The sequence below is a fragment of the Salvelinus fontinalis genome, chromosome 1, assembly GCF_029448725.1.
Source record: "Salvelinus fontinalis isolate EN_2023a chromosome 1, ASM2944872v1, whole genome shotgun sequence".
Classification (NCBI taxonomy): domain Eukaryota; kingdom Metazoa; phylum Chordata; class Actinopteri; order Salmoniformes; family Salmonidae; genus Salvelinus; species Salvelinus fontinalis.
In genome coordinates, this window is record NC_074665.1 from 17291179 (window position 1) to 17305637 (window position 14459).

General features: G+C 42.8%; 2 protein-coding genes across 3 annotated transcripts in view; both read right to left on the minus strand.

Annotated features, from left to right (window-relative positions):
* Positions 1-5307: 5307 nt before the first annotated feature.
* LOC129824714 (NACHT, LRR and PYD domains-containing protein 12-like) lies at positions 5308-11906 on the minus strand. The gene is made up of 9 exons (XM_055884302.1): positions 10930-11906; positions 10608-10772; positions 10422-10499; positions 8328-10110; positions 8060-8233; positions 7745-7918; positions 7463-7636; positions 7334-7380; positions 5308-7255 (listed from the first exon to the last, which is right to left on the minus strand). Exons 1-9 carry the CDS (start codon positions 11198-11200, stop codon positions 6726-6728), a joined length of 3396 nt encoding a protein of 1131 aa, XP_055740277.1. The 5' UTR covers positions 11201-11906; the 3' UTR covers positions 5308-6725.
* A 55-nt stretch (positions 11907-11961) lies between these two features.
* Positions 11962-14459, minus strand: part of LOC129824842 (protein kinase C epsilon type-like) — a 28438-nt gene continuing 25940 nt past the window's right edge. Inside the window, exons 15-16 of one of the 2 annotated variants that reach the window (XM_055884387.1) lie at positions 14395-14459; positions 11962-13809 (exon numbers count right to left, since the gene is read on the minus strand). The exon at positions 14395-14459 is cut by the window's right edge and continues 82 nt beyond it. In XM_055884387.1, the coding sequence (XP_055740362.1) occupies positions 13666-13809; positions 14395-14459 (209 nt within the window). In that variant the 3' untranslated portion in view covers positions 11962-13665. The remainder of the gene's footprint in view (positions 13810-14394) is intronic. The other variant, XM_055884462.1, reaches the window with a different exon arrangement.

Genomic DNA, 14459 nt, shown 5'->3' on the forward strand with positions numbered 1-14459 from the left:
CACACTTCCACATCTTCTGTGAAAGGTGACGGAGCTATAGTGTTTGTCAGACCATGAGACGTCCCGAAAATCGGTCTTCTCGTAAAATCGTCTGTAGCGTCCGAACTGTTTGGCCTACAAACTATTATGACCCCTCTATGGAAAGATGAGACTCACGAACACGATGGTGTTACCTGCCTACTTCTGTCATTAGGTTCCCAACCGTTTGGGCTATGACCCTTTGGGTATATGACCTCTCTTTGCAAAGGTGAGACGCTCACGAACATGTACAGGTCGGTTGTTTTGCCCACAGGCCTCAAGACTCACCTGAAGGTCCCCTGGTACAAGTTGAATAAGTGAATGGAAGTATATAATGGAGACTGTTTAATGCCAAAAATATAGGGTTAAATACATGTAAAAACAAAAGGTTTCCTGATCGTTCTTATTTCTCTCAGCTATAGGAGATACACTTCAGGACAAACTTCCTTTTGATATTTTGTGTCTATCATGAAAGTGATGACTGTTATTCATCAAATAATTACCTACTATGTTTAACTGTTATTAGATTAAATAAATCCTGTAACAAATAACTCATTAGGAATTTGGGGCACCACGGGAAAAGTTGTTTAACGAGTTACCGTCTGCCGAATTAACTCAATGAAATAAAGATGTAACAGTCACTAATTAATCCATTTCCTCATATCAGTCTCATTCTGAACGTCGCAGACTTCGTGAATCAGCACAAACCCGAGTCTTACTAATCATTCCGTACCGCACAAATTGATTTTATTATTTATTTACTAACAAACTAAATTATAATATAGGATACACATACACGGTATAGGTTATTGATTAGAAACTTAATACAATGACAAGTCCCTAGCAGACTAACACTATGATACTTGTTACATCAGATGTAGAGTTAAAGAGAGAGAGAGAAGCAACACTTGGATACATTTGGGAACTACACTCACAGTAACCCTAATACCTTGCCCCGAACTGGCGCTCTTATGGGTAAGAAGTAATACATGTATTTACATTTTGAAGGTCTTCATCGGGGATCTCTGTTGGACCCAGGCCTTCGTGGGTTCCGCTTGGTGAGGAGGGTTCAATTGGGCCTTATTTCGGATGGCCTTCTCTCGTATGTCCTTCTCCTTCGTGCTCAGATGTAAGTCTCCGATTGTCCACAAAAGGTCACAATGTCCTTCTTAGTTGTCTATTTTTCTTTCACTCGTTCTGTAAGAGTGGACTTCTGAGGACAGCTAGTCAGCCGTGTCGATGATCCCAGAGTTGTGATGAGAGCAGTGTGGTCGACGATGATCCCAGAGTTGTGATGAGAGCAGTGTGGTCGACGATGATCCCAGAGTTGTGATGAGAGCAGTGTGGTCGACGATGATCCCAGAGTTGTGATGAGAGCAGTGTGGTCGACGATGATCCCAGAGTTGTGATGAGAGCAGTGTGGTCGACGATGATCCCAGAGTTGTGATGAGAGCAGTGTGGTCGACGATGATCCCAGAGTTGTGATGAGAGCAGTGTGGTCGACGATGATCCCAGAGTTGTGATGAGAGCAGTGTGGTCGACGATGATCCCAGAGTTGTGATGAGAGCAGTGTGGTCGACGATGATCCCAGAGTTGTGATGAGAGCAGTGTGGTCGACGATGATCCCAGAGTTGTGATGAGAGCAGTGTGGTCGACGATGATCCCAGAGTTGTGATGAGAGCAGTGTGGTCGACGATGATCCCAGAGTTGTGATGAGAGCAGTGTGGTCGACGATGATCCCAGAGTTGTGATGAGAGCAGTGTGGTCGACGATGATCCCAGAGTTGTGATGAGAGCAGTGTGGTCGACGATGATCCCAGAGTTGTGATGAGAGCAGTGTGGTCGACGATGATCCCAGAGTTGTGATGAGAGCAGTGTGGTCGACGATGATCCCAGAGTTGTGATGAGAGCAGTGTGGTCGACGATGATCCCAGAGTTGTGATGAGAGCAGTGTGGTCGACGATGATCCCAGAGTTGTGATGAGAGCAGTGTGGTCGACGATGATCCCAGAGTTGTGATGAGAGCAGTGTGGTCAACGATGATATGAAGAGAATAACCGGATGGTCCTACTTAAATTCACTTTCTTAGATACAGTACTTTGAGCAGCTACTCAACCATAACAACGATTGTTAAATGGTTTAGATTTACACTGGTCTAATGTCCATTGCTTGTGTTTCTTGGCCCATTGCTCATGTTTCTTGAAAGCAATTTGACCATGAAGACCTGATTCACGCAGTCTCCTCTGAACAGTTGATGTTGAGATGTATCTGTTACTTGAACTCTGTGAAGCATTTATTTGGGCTGCAATTTCTGAGCCTGGTAACGTAAACTCGTACATCGCCTTGGTCCGTACAATTGCCCTTATTTTAGCACCCCAAAAACGTAATACTTCCAGATTAACTGTAATGTCAATACCATTGTAAAGCACAATTTCTCCCCTTTCCAACAGAATCTATTACATGACCTAAACACTTCCCGTTTCTGCATAATTCAAGCAGGCAATGATCCCCGTCGGGTCTTTTAAAAAATGGCGGGTGGGGAAGCGAAACTAATGCGTTATAGTGAGAAGGACAGATGTTGTGTGGGAAAATTGCTTTTTTCACTCGATCTGTCCAATTTATCACCTTATCGCCTCTAAAATGAAAATAAAACACTATAAAGAGTTTATATAATGTGTCATTACATACCTATTTGAAGGTTTGTGTCGAATTTGAATAAGGTTTTTAGGGCGGTGCTAAAGTGATCTTAGAAGTAAACAGCGGCTTTGAGAATGATGATTGCATGCAATGATTACGAAAAAAATTACTAGGTATCCCCCTTACCCCCGTCACTGTCCATTTCTTGTTTTTTAAACGATGAGAGAAGTGCTACACCTGGTGGATAGAGATTGTAAGACAGAAATAGTTGCTTTATGCGTGCTGTACGTTACGACATGACACGTCACAATGTAACGGAGGGTCAGTTTTTCAACTTTTCTCCAATACTATAGAGCCATCACCATGTCGACCAACGCTTGAATAGAAACCTAGTTCACACCCCTGATTTTGAAGTCAACACAGTCGCTACAGTCCCATTAGTTTTCTTTGTAGCCTCGTTTGAATGTCGCGATTACGCACATTTGTACAGAATGGGGTGAGTTTACGTTAACTCTAATGAATTTAACCTCTGCAGCAGACGTAACTCTGGGTCTTCCTTTCCTGTGGCGGTCCTCATGAGAGCCAGTTTCATCGTAGCGCTTGATGGTTTTTGCGACTGCACTTGAATAAACTTTTAAAAGTTCTTGAAATGATGGACTGTCGTTTCTCTTTGCTTATTTGAGCTGTTCTTGCCATAATATGGACTTGGTCTTTTACCAAATAGGGCTATCTTTTGTATATCACCCCTATATTGTCACAACACATTTGATTGGCTCAAACGCATTAAGAAGGAAAAAAATTCCACAAATTAACTTTTAACAAGGCACACCTGTTAATTGAAATGCATTCCTGGTGACTACCTCATGAAGTTTGTTCCGCATATTATTTGGAAACGGTCGTTTTTCTGATTTGTATGTGTTAGCCTACCTATTCTATTAAAAGCACACTAAATGCACATTGTTGCATTATTAACACACACTCAGAATTCACTACTTCAAGTTAAGTAGCCTACTCTCCTTTCCAAGTTGAGCCTACAGTATACAGTGCCTTCAGAAAGTATTTACACCCATTGACCTTTTCCACATTTTGTGTTACAAAGTGGATGGTGCATTCATAAAATGGATTCAATTGTAATTTTTTGTCAACTATCTACACATAATACTCCATCAAAGGGGAAGAAAAATTCTAACATTTCTTTAAAATGAATGGGATATAAAACACTATCTTGATTAAATTAATAATCATCCCCCTGAGTCAATACATGTTAGAATCCCCTTTGGCAGCGATTACAGCTGTGAGTCTTTAAGAGCTTTGCACACCTGGATTGTACAATATTTGCACATTATTCTTTGAAATTCTTCAATCTCTGTCAAGTTAGTTGTTGATCATTGCTAGACAGCCATTTTCAAGTCTTACCAGAGATTCTCAAGTCGATTTAAGACAAAACTGTAACTAGGCCACTCAGGAGCATTTAATGTCATCTTGGTAAGCAACTCCAGTGTAGATTTGGCCCTGTGTTTTAGGTAATTGTCATGCTGATAGGTGAATTTGTCCCCCAGTGTCTGGTGGAAAGCAGACTGAACCAGGTTTTCCTCTAGGATTTTGCCTGTGCTTAGCACTATTCTATTTCTTTTTATTTAAGAAACTCCCTTGTCCTTGATGTTTACAAGCATACCCATAACATGATGCAGCCACCACCATGCTTGAAAGTATGAAGAGTGGTACTCAGTGATGTGTCGTGTTGGATTTGCCCAAAACATAACGCTTTGTATTCAGGACAAAAACTTAATTTATTTCCCTTTTTTTTTGCAGTATTACTTTAGTGCCTTATTGCAAACAGGATGCATGTTTTGGTCTATTTTTATTCTGTGCAGGCTTCCTTCTTTTCACTCTGTCATTTATGTTAGTATTGTGGAGTAATGTTGTTGATCCATCCTCAGTTATCTTCTATCACAGCCATTCAACTCTGTAACTGGTTTAAAATCACCTTCATGATAACATCACTGAGTGGAAGGACGCCTGTATCTTTGTAGTGACTGGGTGTATTGATACACCATCCAAAGTGTAATTAATAACTTCACCATGCTTTACTTTCTTTGTTACTCATCTTTCAATAGGTGACCTTTGTGAAGAACTGGAAAACCTCCCTGGTCTTTGTGGTTGAATCTGTGTTTGAAATTCACTGCTCGACTGAGGGACCTTATAGATAATTGTATGTGTGGGGTACAGAGATGAGGTAGTCATTCAAAAATCATGTTCAACACTATTACTGCACACAGTGTCCATTCAATTTTTTATGTTGCTTGTTAAGCCAATGTTTACTCCTGAACTTATTTAGACTTGCCATAACAAAGGGGTTGAATACTTATTGACTCAAGACATTTCAGCTTTTAATTTTTTAATTTCCTTTTTAAAAACATAATTCCACTTTGACATTATGGGGTGTTGTGTGTAGGTAGATCAGTGACACAAAATCTCAATTGAATCCATTTTAAATTGAGGCTGGAACACAACAAAATGTGGAAAAAGCCAAGGAGCGTGAATACTTTCTGAAGGCACCTGGGTAATAACAGCTGCGTGAAGGGGCTGGCTGTGCCATGCTACTACAGCCAACACAAGCCAATAAAAAATGTTACTGAAGAAAAGTATTACTCTTGCTTGTTTAAAAGTCTGTACTTTAATCCGATTGTCATTCATGTATCGATAAATATCATCACAGTCATCATCACATGAATGGACCTTAATCATTATCACTCAGGTCTAGTGTGGTTCAAGCACAAATGTGGATACAGATTTAAAGGTTAAGTTATCAGTTAAAGGGGAAATCTGCAGTTTGAACGACAGAGTGGCTATCCCGCCACTAATTTGATAAACAGCTGAGGGATGGGGCTAGAGAAATATTACCAGTCGAACTCATGGATAGAGCTATGGATACAGGGACTGACCATCCATGATATCAAGATGATATACTGAACAAAAATATGAGATTGTACTGAGTTACAGTTCAAATAAGGAAATGAGTAAGCTTGATGTGGAGGTCCTGGGCTGGCGTGGTTACACATGGTCTGCGGTTGTGAAGCTGATTGGACGTACTGCCAAATTCTCTAAAACGACGTTGGAGGAAGCTTATGGTAGAGAAATTAACATTAAATTCTCGGGCAACAGCCCTGTGGACAGTCCTGCAGTCAGCATGTCAATTACACGCTCCCTCAAAACATCTGTGGCATTGTGTTGTGTGACAAAACTGCACATTTTAAAGTGGCCTTTTATTGTCCCCAGCACAAGGTGCACCTGTGTAATGATCATGCTGTTTATTCAGCTTCTTGATATGCCACACCTGTCAGGTGGATGGATTATCTTGGCAAATGAGAAAAGCTCACTAACAGGGATGTAAACAAATTTGTGCAAAACAAATGAGAGAAATAAGCTTTTTGTGCGTATGGAACATTTCTGGGATTTTTTATTTCAGTTTATGAAACATGGGACCAACACTTTAATGTTGCGTTTATATTTTTGTTCAGTGTAGTTTTAACCATGTTTTGAGGATATACAGTGTTTGTTTACATTTGCATTGTTCACAAACAAAGGAGTAAAACAAGCTCATATTCTTGGTTCCGACAGTTAAAGAAGGCTCATGAGGCATCTATCTATAAGTTATATTTAAGCAATACGGCCTGAGGAGGTGTGGTATATAGCCAATATTACACGACTATGGGCTGTTCTAACGCACGACCCAACGAGGAGTTGCAGCATATACCACAAAACCGAGGGCGCCTTATTGGCATTATAAACTTGTTACCAATGTAATTAGAACAGTAAACAAGTATTTTTTTGTGATACCCATGGTTTACGGTCTGATATACAATGGCTTTCTACCAAATCTGCATTCAGTGCTCGAACCACCCGGTTTATAATCTTCAATAATCAATGGGTATATATAACTAATTTAAAAGTCTAAAAATAGATGTAGCAACTGTAAAAGATCCCTTTAATATAATCACTTGCTAAACTATGTTACACACAAATACATGAGTGTAATCTCCCTAAAATCTCAGGTGTTTCTCCAGGGAGGCTATTCTACCTGACACAAGGACACTGACGAGTCCACCCAGCCTAGCCTAAACCCTGGATAGAGGGGCTCAGTGAACGTGGAGTGGAACGTGTGCAGGTGGGTCAGTGTGTTAGAGGAGACACTGTAGAAGGACAGAGTGCCGGCCGGCCAGTCCAGATACACTCCTACTCTGTTAGAGAGAGAGGAGACGGTTATGGCAGTGCTCTTGTCATTGTGCCAGGCTGTGTAACTGTCATTAGAGCAGTTCAGACTCCAGGACACAGCGTTTCGTCCAAACCAGCAGTCATGTCCCTCTCCACTCCTGCTGATCCCTCTGTAAGCTACTCCCATCAGAGCTCTCCCATTACACTCTGCCTCCCAATAGCAGCGCCCATCCAGACCTTCTCGACACAGCACCTGCCTCCAGTAGTCAAATCTCTCTGGGTGGTCAGGAAACGGCTGCTCTTTCCCTCGCGTCACCTTCCTGTTCTCCTCAGACAGCGAGAGCTCTTTGTGTGCTGTGTTTGGGTCCAGTGTGAGCTCACAGGCATCTGAAAAAATGATGAAACTCACAGTAAAATAACACACACGCACGTACACGCACACGCAAACACAATGTACATACTCACATCTCTGTGGTCCTGGTCTGATCCTGAACTCAGCACAGCACTCCACACTGTCAGAGAGGCAGTAAAACAGGGCTGTGATTCACTCAATCCCAAACTGTTAATAGCCTTGTTTTCCAAATTCATTGTTACCTAAGTTTCTCCAGTTTACAGTGTGGATCTTCCAGTACAGCAGAGAGAAGCTTCACTCCCGAGTCTCCTGGGTAATTATAGCTCAAGTCCAGCTCTCTCAGGTGTGAGGGGTTGGAATTGAGAGAGGAGGCTAGCAAAGCACATCCTTCCTCTGTGACACTACAAAGTGACAACCTTTAAACAAAAAGAGAAAATCATTTTACATTTAGCTGCCTCTAAAAGTGGTGAATATATATTATCAATATTTTACTCGTAAAACCAGATTGTTTAGAAATCCCTCACCTGACAACCTCCAGTTTACAGTGCGGACTGCCCAGTCCTGCAGAGAGCAGCATGACCCCTGAATCCTGCAGGTCGTTGTCACTCAGGTCCAGCTCTCTCAGGTGTGAAGAGTTTGAGCTGAGAGCTGAGGCCAACGCTTCACAGCATCGCTCTGTGAGTTTGCATCGCCTCAGGCTAGAATGAAAATATATCAAATGAATAGGGGACATACATAACAAACAAACATCGATGCTTTCCTAAAATATACTAGACAACATAGATTTTACATTAATTGTGAATATAATGATCATGTTGTAAAACCACAGAAATGCTGACCTTAATGTTTCCAGTTTACACTGTGGACTTGCCAGTCCAGCAGAGAGCAGCTTCACCCCTGAATCCTGTAGGTCGTTGTGACTCAGGTCCAGCTCTCGCTGGTGTGAGGAGTATGAGCTGAGTGCTGAGGCCAATGCTTCACAGCATCGCTCTGTGAGTTTGCATTGATTCAGTCTAGGAAATAGAATAGATAAACACAAGTCTTTACCTGACTAAACAGACAGAGCGAGAAGAGTGTGTGTCTGATGATTTCTGATGTTGTACTCACAGTGCTGTCCTGGAGGCTTTGACCACTGGCAGCAGTCTCAGAAGACCCTCCTCTGATCTGGAGTATTTTTTCAGCTCAAACTCATCCAGCTCCTCTTCTGAAGTCAGCAACACAAAGACCAGAGCTGACCACTGTGCAGGTGAGAGTTTGGCCCTAGAGAGACTTCCTGAGCCCAGGTAGCTTTGGATCTCCTCCACTAGAGAATGGTCATGCAGTTCATTCAGACAGTGGAACAGATTGATGCACCTCTCTGGAGAGGGATTCTCCTTGATCTTCTCCTTCATGTACTTGACTGATTCCTTGTTGGTCTGTGATCTACTTATTTTCTGAGTTAGCAAGCCTCGTAGGAGAATCTGATTGGACTCCAGTGAGAGGCCCAGAAGGAAGCGGAGGAACAGGTCCAGGTGTCCACTCTCACTCTGTAAGGCCTTGTCAACTGCTGCTTTGTAGAAGCTGGTTGAGGATGAATTTCCGAATGGAAAACGTCTCAGAAATGATTGCTGTTTGGCTAATAGATTCACGTTGTCGTTGATGAATGTGAGAAACACAAACAGGGCAGCCAGAAACTCTTGAATACTGAGATGAACAAAGCAGAACACCTTTCCCTGGCATAAGGTCAGTTCCTCACTGAAGATCTCAGTACACACTCCTGAGTACACTGATGCCTGGCCGATGTGTATGCCACACTCTCTCAGGTCTTCCTCATAGAAGATCAGGTTGCCTTTCTCCAGTTGTTGGAAAGCCAGTTTTCCCAGGGACATGATGCTCTTTCTCATCCAGTCAGGGTCAGGTGTTCCTCTTCCCTGAAGCCTGAGATTCATGTCTTTCTCCTGAAAAGCCAGGAAGTGTGAGTACATCTGAGTCAGGGTCTTCGGCATCTCTCCACTCCCTGCTTTCTCCAGCTTTCTCTCCAGAACAATGGCTGAGATCCAACAGAAAATGGGTATGTGGCACATGATGTAGAGGCTTCTTGATGTCTTTATGTGTGTGATGATTCTGCTGGCCAGGTTCTCATCGCTGATTCTATTTCTGAAGTACTCTTCCTTCTGTGGGTCATTGAACCCTCGTACCTCTGTCACCTTGTCAACACACTCAGGAGGGATTTGATTGGCTGCTGCAGGGCGGGTGGTTATCCAAAGTTGAGCGGAGGGAAGCAGATTCCCCTTGATGAGGTTCGTTAGCAGCACGTCCACTGAGGTTGACTCGGTTATTTTAAATAGAATGTCATTGTTCTGGAAGTCTAGAGGAAGTCGACACTCATCCAGGCCATCAAAGACAAACAGCACCTGATAATTGTCGTAGTTTGATATCTCGGTTTCTTTTGTTTCCGTAAAAAAGCCATTGAGAAGTTCGATCAAACTGCATCTTTTCTTTCTGATCAAATTCAGCTCTCGAAAAGAAAGAGGGAATATCAACTGGAGATTTTGATTGGCTTTTCCATCTGCCCAGTCCAGAATGAACTTCTGCACTGAGACGGTTTTCCCGATGCCAGCGACTCCCTTCGTCAGCACAGTTCTGATGAATTGACCAAGTAAGGGCAGAAAGATGTCGTTGCATTGGATTGGTGTTTCTTGTGTGGCTGTTCTTCTGGATGCCGTCTCAATCTGTCTCACCTCGTGTTCATTATTGACCTCTGTACTTCCAGCCTCTGTGATGTAGAGCTCTGTGTAGATCTGGTTGAGAAGTTTTCTGTTCCCGTGGCTGGCCAGTCCCTCAAACACACTGAAGAACCTACTACGCAGATTGAGTTTGAGTTTCTTTTGACAACTCTCGATTCGTTCATCTGGTAAAGTAAACAAGGGACAAACACGGTATACAAAGGTTCCTGTGAATGTTAAATAGACGGTTCTGTGGATTATCCTGTAAATATTCCACTCAAACTGAAACTGTTTAGAGACTGCAGTATAATAATGAAGGGTTGTTAAATCTTAATCTCTGTAAACTACAGGTTACTGGACAATGCTGCCATGTTGTGGTTCTTCTTACCAAAACAACTTCAGATCCAAAGTGTTTCCTTGTTCTTACCACTGCCGAACAACCATCTCTATACAGATCTACAGTAACACAGCCATACACCCCTTCTATCAGTATTACCATTGTCTTCTGTATTCACAGGTTCAGGTGGAAACATGGTAAAGTGGGCAGGTGAAGCTTGAGATGGAACTATGGGCTCTGGGGGTAAGGGGAGAGGGACAGACAGTAGTTTTACACATTTACACAAGGTGATTTATTTTGAGTACCACAACATCCCATCCAGTGTTTAGTATGTAGGTGACTTACCTTCGTCTAATGAGTTGACTCTGATGTTGAAGTGAACTGGACCACCTATATGGCAGCCGGAGAGCGAAGGGGCCACAACATGGCCGCCCGTCTGAGCTGTACAAGTGATGTAGACAGGAGAGTCTGGAACCCGAATTGAGGCAGCTGCTACCTCAACCTCAGCCTCTACAAATGGAGAGAGAGAACATTTTAGAGAATTAAAAAAATCCATTTCACACATAATATTTTATATACTTTTCTGTCAACTCCAAGTGATTTTTTTCAGTGTATTTGTTTTGTCAAGTAATACTAAGCAGTGTAGGTTTGAGTATGGTATATCCACCTTGCTGATCTACTGTTAACATCTTGGTAAGGTCCTTCTGGTTCATCTTCCTCAGGATTTCCAGTGAGATCTTCATAGCTACATCGTGGCCATAGGTGTTCACCATCGTATCCACGGTGTCCTGCCTGTCAGCGTTCTCCAGATGGCCCTTGGGGATGAGAGGAAAGCCATCTGGTACACTCTGAGCCAGGTACCAGTGAAATTTCTTCAGATCTTTTCCTACCAGCTCCTCCAGAATAGCCAGTAGCAGGTCAGGAACAGATGTCGTCATCTTAGGTCACAGAAAGTTCCAGAAAGACTCCAAAATCCTCCCTCAGACACTGACATGTTACAAATGTGAACTTTGTGTATGTATAGACATAGGTCATCTGCCAAAAGATAACTAGTTCTCGATCTAGCTTCCAAAATGTCTATCACTGCATTTTCCTCTCCGTTGCTCTCTCTCTCTCTCTCTCTCATTTTTTTATATATTTTATAACTCTGTCATATAGTACCAGTTAGTGAAGCACCAGTTTCCTGTGTGATCTGCTTTGTGGCGTGCTGCACATCAAAACAGGAAGCTGTATTTTCTGTGGTTTGATGTTTGGTTGGTGTCTGCACGCTGACACAGTGATTTCATCACACTGGACCATGTCTTGTTAAAACGTATTCATGTCCTCACATACACTCAGAGCTCCCTCTGACTTTTTGCTGCTCTGACAGCATGGAGCACATCATGTGGTACTCTTACTCCGAGACTACCTGAGGTTAGTACAACTGTTGTAACCAGAAAAATGTTCTTCTTTGTGCACAATTCATTTTTATACAATTAAAGTGCTATTTGCAAGAGAAAATTCCAAATGATGCATTTGCTCCATATTGTGGTTTGCACAAACACTGGTTTATAAGTGAAGTTATTGTTACAAAAAGGACCTTTAAACACACACACACACACATCGACAACACTAACACATACACAAACACACACACATCGACAACACTAACACATACACAAACACACACACATCGACAACACTAACACATACACAAACACACACACATCGACAACACTAACACATACACAAACACACACATATCGACAACACTAACACATGCACGTGCACGCTCAGTTAGAGAAAATGGGAGAGGTCGTTTTGTGTTGACAGTTGAGTGTTTATTGTAGACAGACAGACAGACAGACAGACAGACAGACAGACAGACAGACAGACAGACAGACAGACAGACAGACAGACAGACAGCAAGCACTTCTGGTGTCACACTACATTCAGCAGAGAGTGAAATAGTGTGACCAGGAACAACCTTACCCTGGGGTGCACATAGCGTTACTACATCATCTTTAACAGGCCTGCCATATGAACCAGCTCTGTCTTTAAAGCTAGAATCCTTAATTGAAACAATAACAAAGCCCGCTCCCCGCTCCCGTTTCACTAAAAAGCTAAAGGATGGGGCTGGAGAAATGTTACCAATCTCAAATTCATGGACTACGCTATGGATATAAGGACTGACCATCCATGATATCAACATTATAGTTTAACCATGTTATGAGGATATAAGGACTGACCATCCATGATATCAACATTATAGTTTTAACCATGTTTGAGGCTATACAGTGTTTGTTTACGTGTACGTTGTTTACAAACATTGGAGTAAAACAAGCTTATATTTTGTGTTCTGGTGGGTACGACAGTTGAATTAAGCTCATGAGGCATTTATAAGTTATATTCTTCAAGAATCAATGGGTATATATGGTTAATTTATAAGTCCAAAAATGAATGTAGCAACTAAGGATTCTAGCATGCATGTGTGTGTGTGTGTGTGTGTGTGTGTGCTCGTGCGTGTGCTCGTGTGCGCTTGTGAGTATATGTGAGTATATGTGAGTATGTGTGTGTACATGAAGTAGTGCACTATAGGTAGAGATTACAAAACGGAACATAAAAGGAAATGGATAGAAAAGCAGAGGCAGAAACTAAAAGTGAGATGGCTTCTGTGAAGAAGGGGGTTGGGGTGGTGGTGGGAACAAAAGTGACAGGGGACATCATGTCAGTCACAAAGCCAAACACCCCAGAACATACACACAACACACGCTGTACACAGATAGAGAGAGAGAGAGAGAGAGAGACACACACACACACACACACACACACACACACACACACACACACACACACACACACACACACACACACACACACACACACACACACACACACACACACACACACACACACACACACACACACACACACACACACACACACACAGGACAGAAATAGGGAGTGAGAGTGAGGTGGTCTGTACTACGTTGAAGACTACTCATCTCTGATTGGTGAAGGTAGTTGAAATGAGTCAATGGAACAGCAATGGAACACCGACACAATTTTTTAAAAATCAGTACAAACAAAAACTATATCAACTAATCAAAGAAATAAAAAATACAATATATATCCCGCCAATGCACTTCATTTACCTTGGAGTTTGCACTTTTGGGACTATTCCATTGGTTCCATTGTACCAGACAAACCAAATAAAGCACACAGGTATTTGACAAATGTTTTCAACAGAAGTATTTGACAAATGTTTTCAACATTTTGACCAAAGGAATTTTTTTATCTTTTTTTTAGGCAGCAGTCATTTTTGTAACCAGTAGCACCGGTCCACGCTTCAGACTCCTCTACAGAAACACACACACACACACACACACACACACATCTGAACCCTAGAGGGGCATCTACGTTCTCAGATCTGTGTCTCTGCACAGAAAGAGAAACCTTTAAAGTCCTCCTGGTTGATCTGTCTGATAACAGCCTCGTCTGTGGGAGTTAACACTGGGTCTTCTCTGGTGAAGTCCTCGTCAAAGTTATTCACATCACGCCTCGTCTTCTACAGAGAGAGAGAGACAGTGAGGGAGAGAGAGAGAGACAGACAGTGAGGGAGAGAGAGAGACAGTGAGGGAGAGAGAGAGCGAGACAGTGAGGGAGAGAGAGACAGACAGTGAGGGAGAGAGAGAGACAGACAGTGAGGGAGAGAGAGAGACAGACAGTGAGGGAGAGAGAGAGAGACAGTGAGGGAGAGAGAGAGATAGACAGTGAGGGAGAGAGACAGGCAGTGAGGGAGAGAGAGATAGACAGTGAGGGAGAGAGCGAGACAGTGAGGGAGAGAGAGAGACGGACAGTGAGAGAGAGAGACAGACAGTGAGGGAGAGAGAGAGACAGACAGTGAGGGAGAGAGAGAGATAGACAGTGAGGGAGAGAGAGAGACAGTGAGGGAGAGAGAGAGAGAGACAGTGAGGGAGAGAGAGAGACAGACAGTGAGGGAGAGAGAGAGAGATAGACAGTGAGGGAGAGACAGAGACAGTGAGGGAGAGAGAGAGAGACAGTTTGAGAGAGAGCGAGAGAGAGAAGGCGCAGTCAACCAGGAGACACGTGATTGTGTGTGTGTGTGCGTGTGTGTGTGTGTGTGACTTACAATGCGTGGTTTGAAGGGGGGTTTGAGTCGTCTCTGCTCCAGCAGCGTCCAGTCGATGTCTTTGA

Bases quoted from the DNA above. Each gene is read 5' to 3' on its own strand.
- LOC129824714 (XM_055884302.1), bottom strand. From the start codon at position 11,200: ATGACGACATCTGTTCCTGACCTGCTACTGGCTATTCTGGAGGAGCTG. The intron at 10,773-10,929 runs GTGGATATACCA...CTCCATTTGTAG, and splicing joins GTTAACAGTAGATCAGCAAG to AGGCTGAGGTTGAGGTAGCA. The intron at 7,381-7,462 runs GTAACAATGAAT...CCTCTCTGACAG, and splicing joins TGTAAACTGGAGAAACTTAG to TGTGGAGTGCTGTGCTGAGT.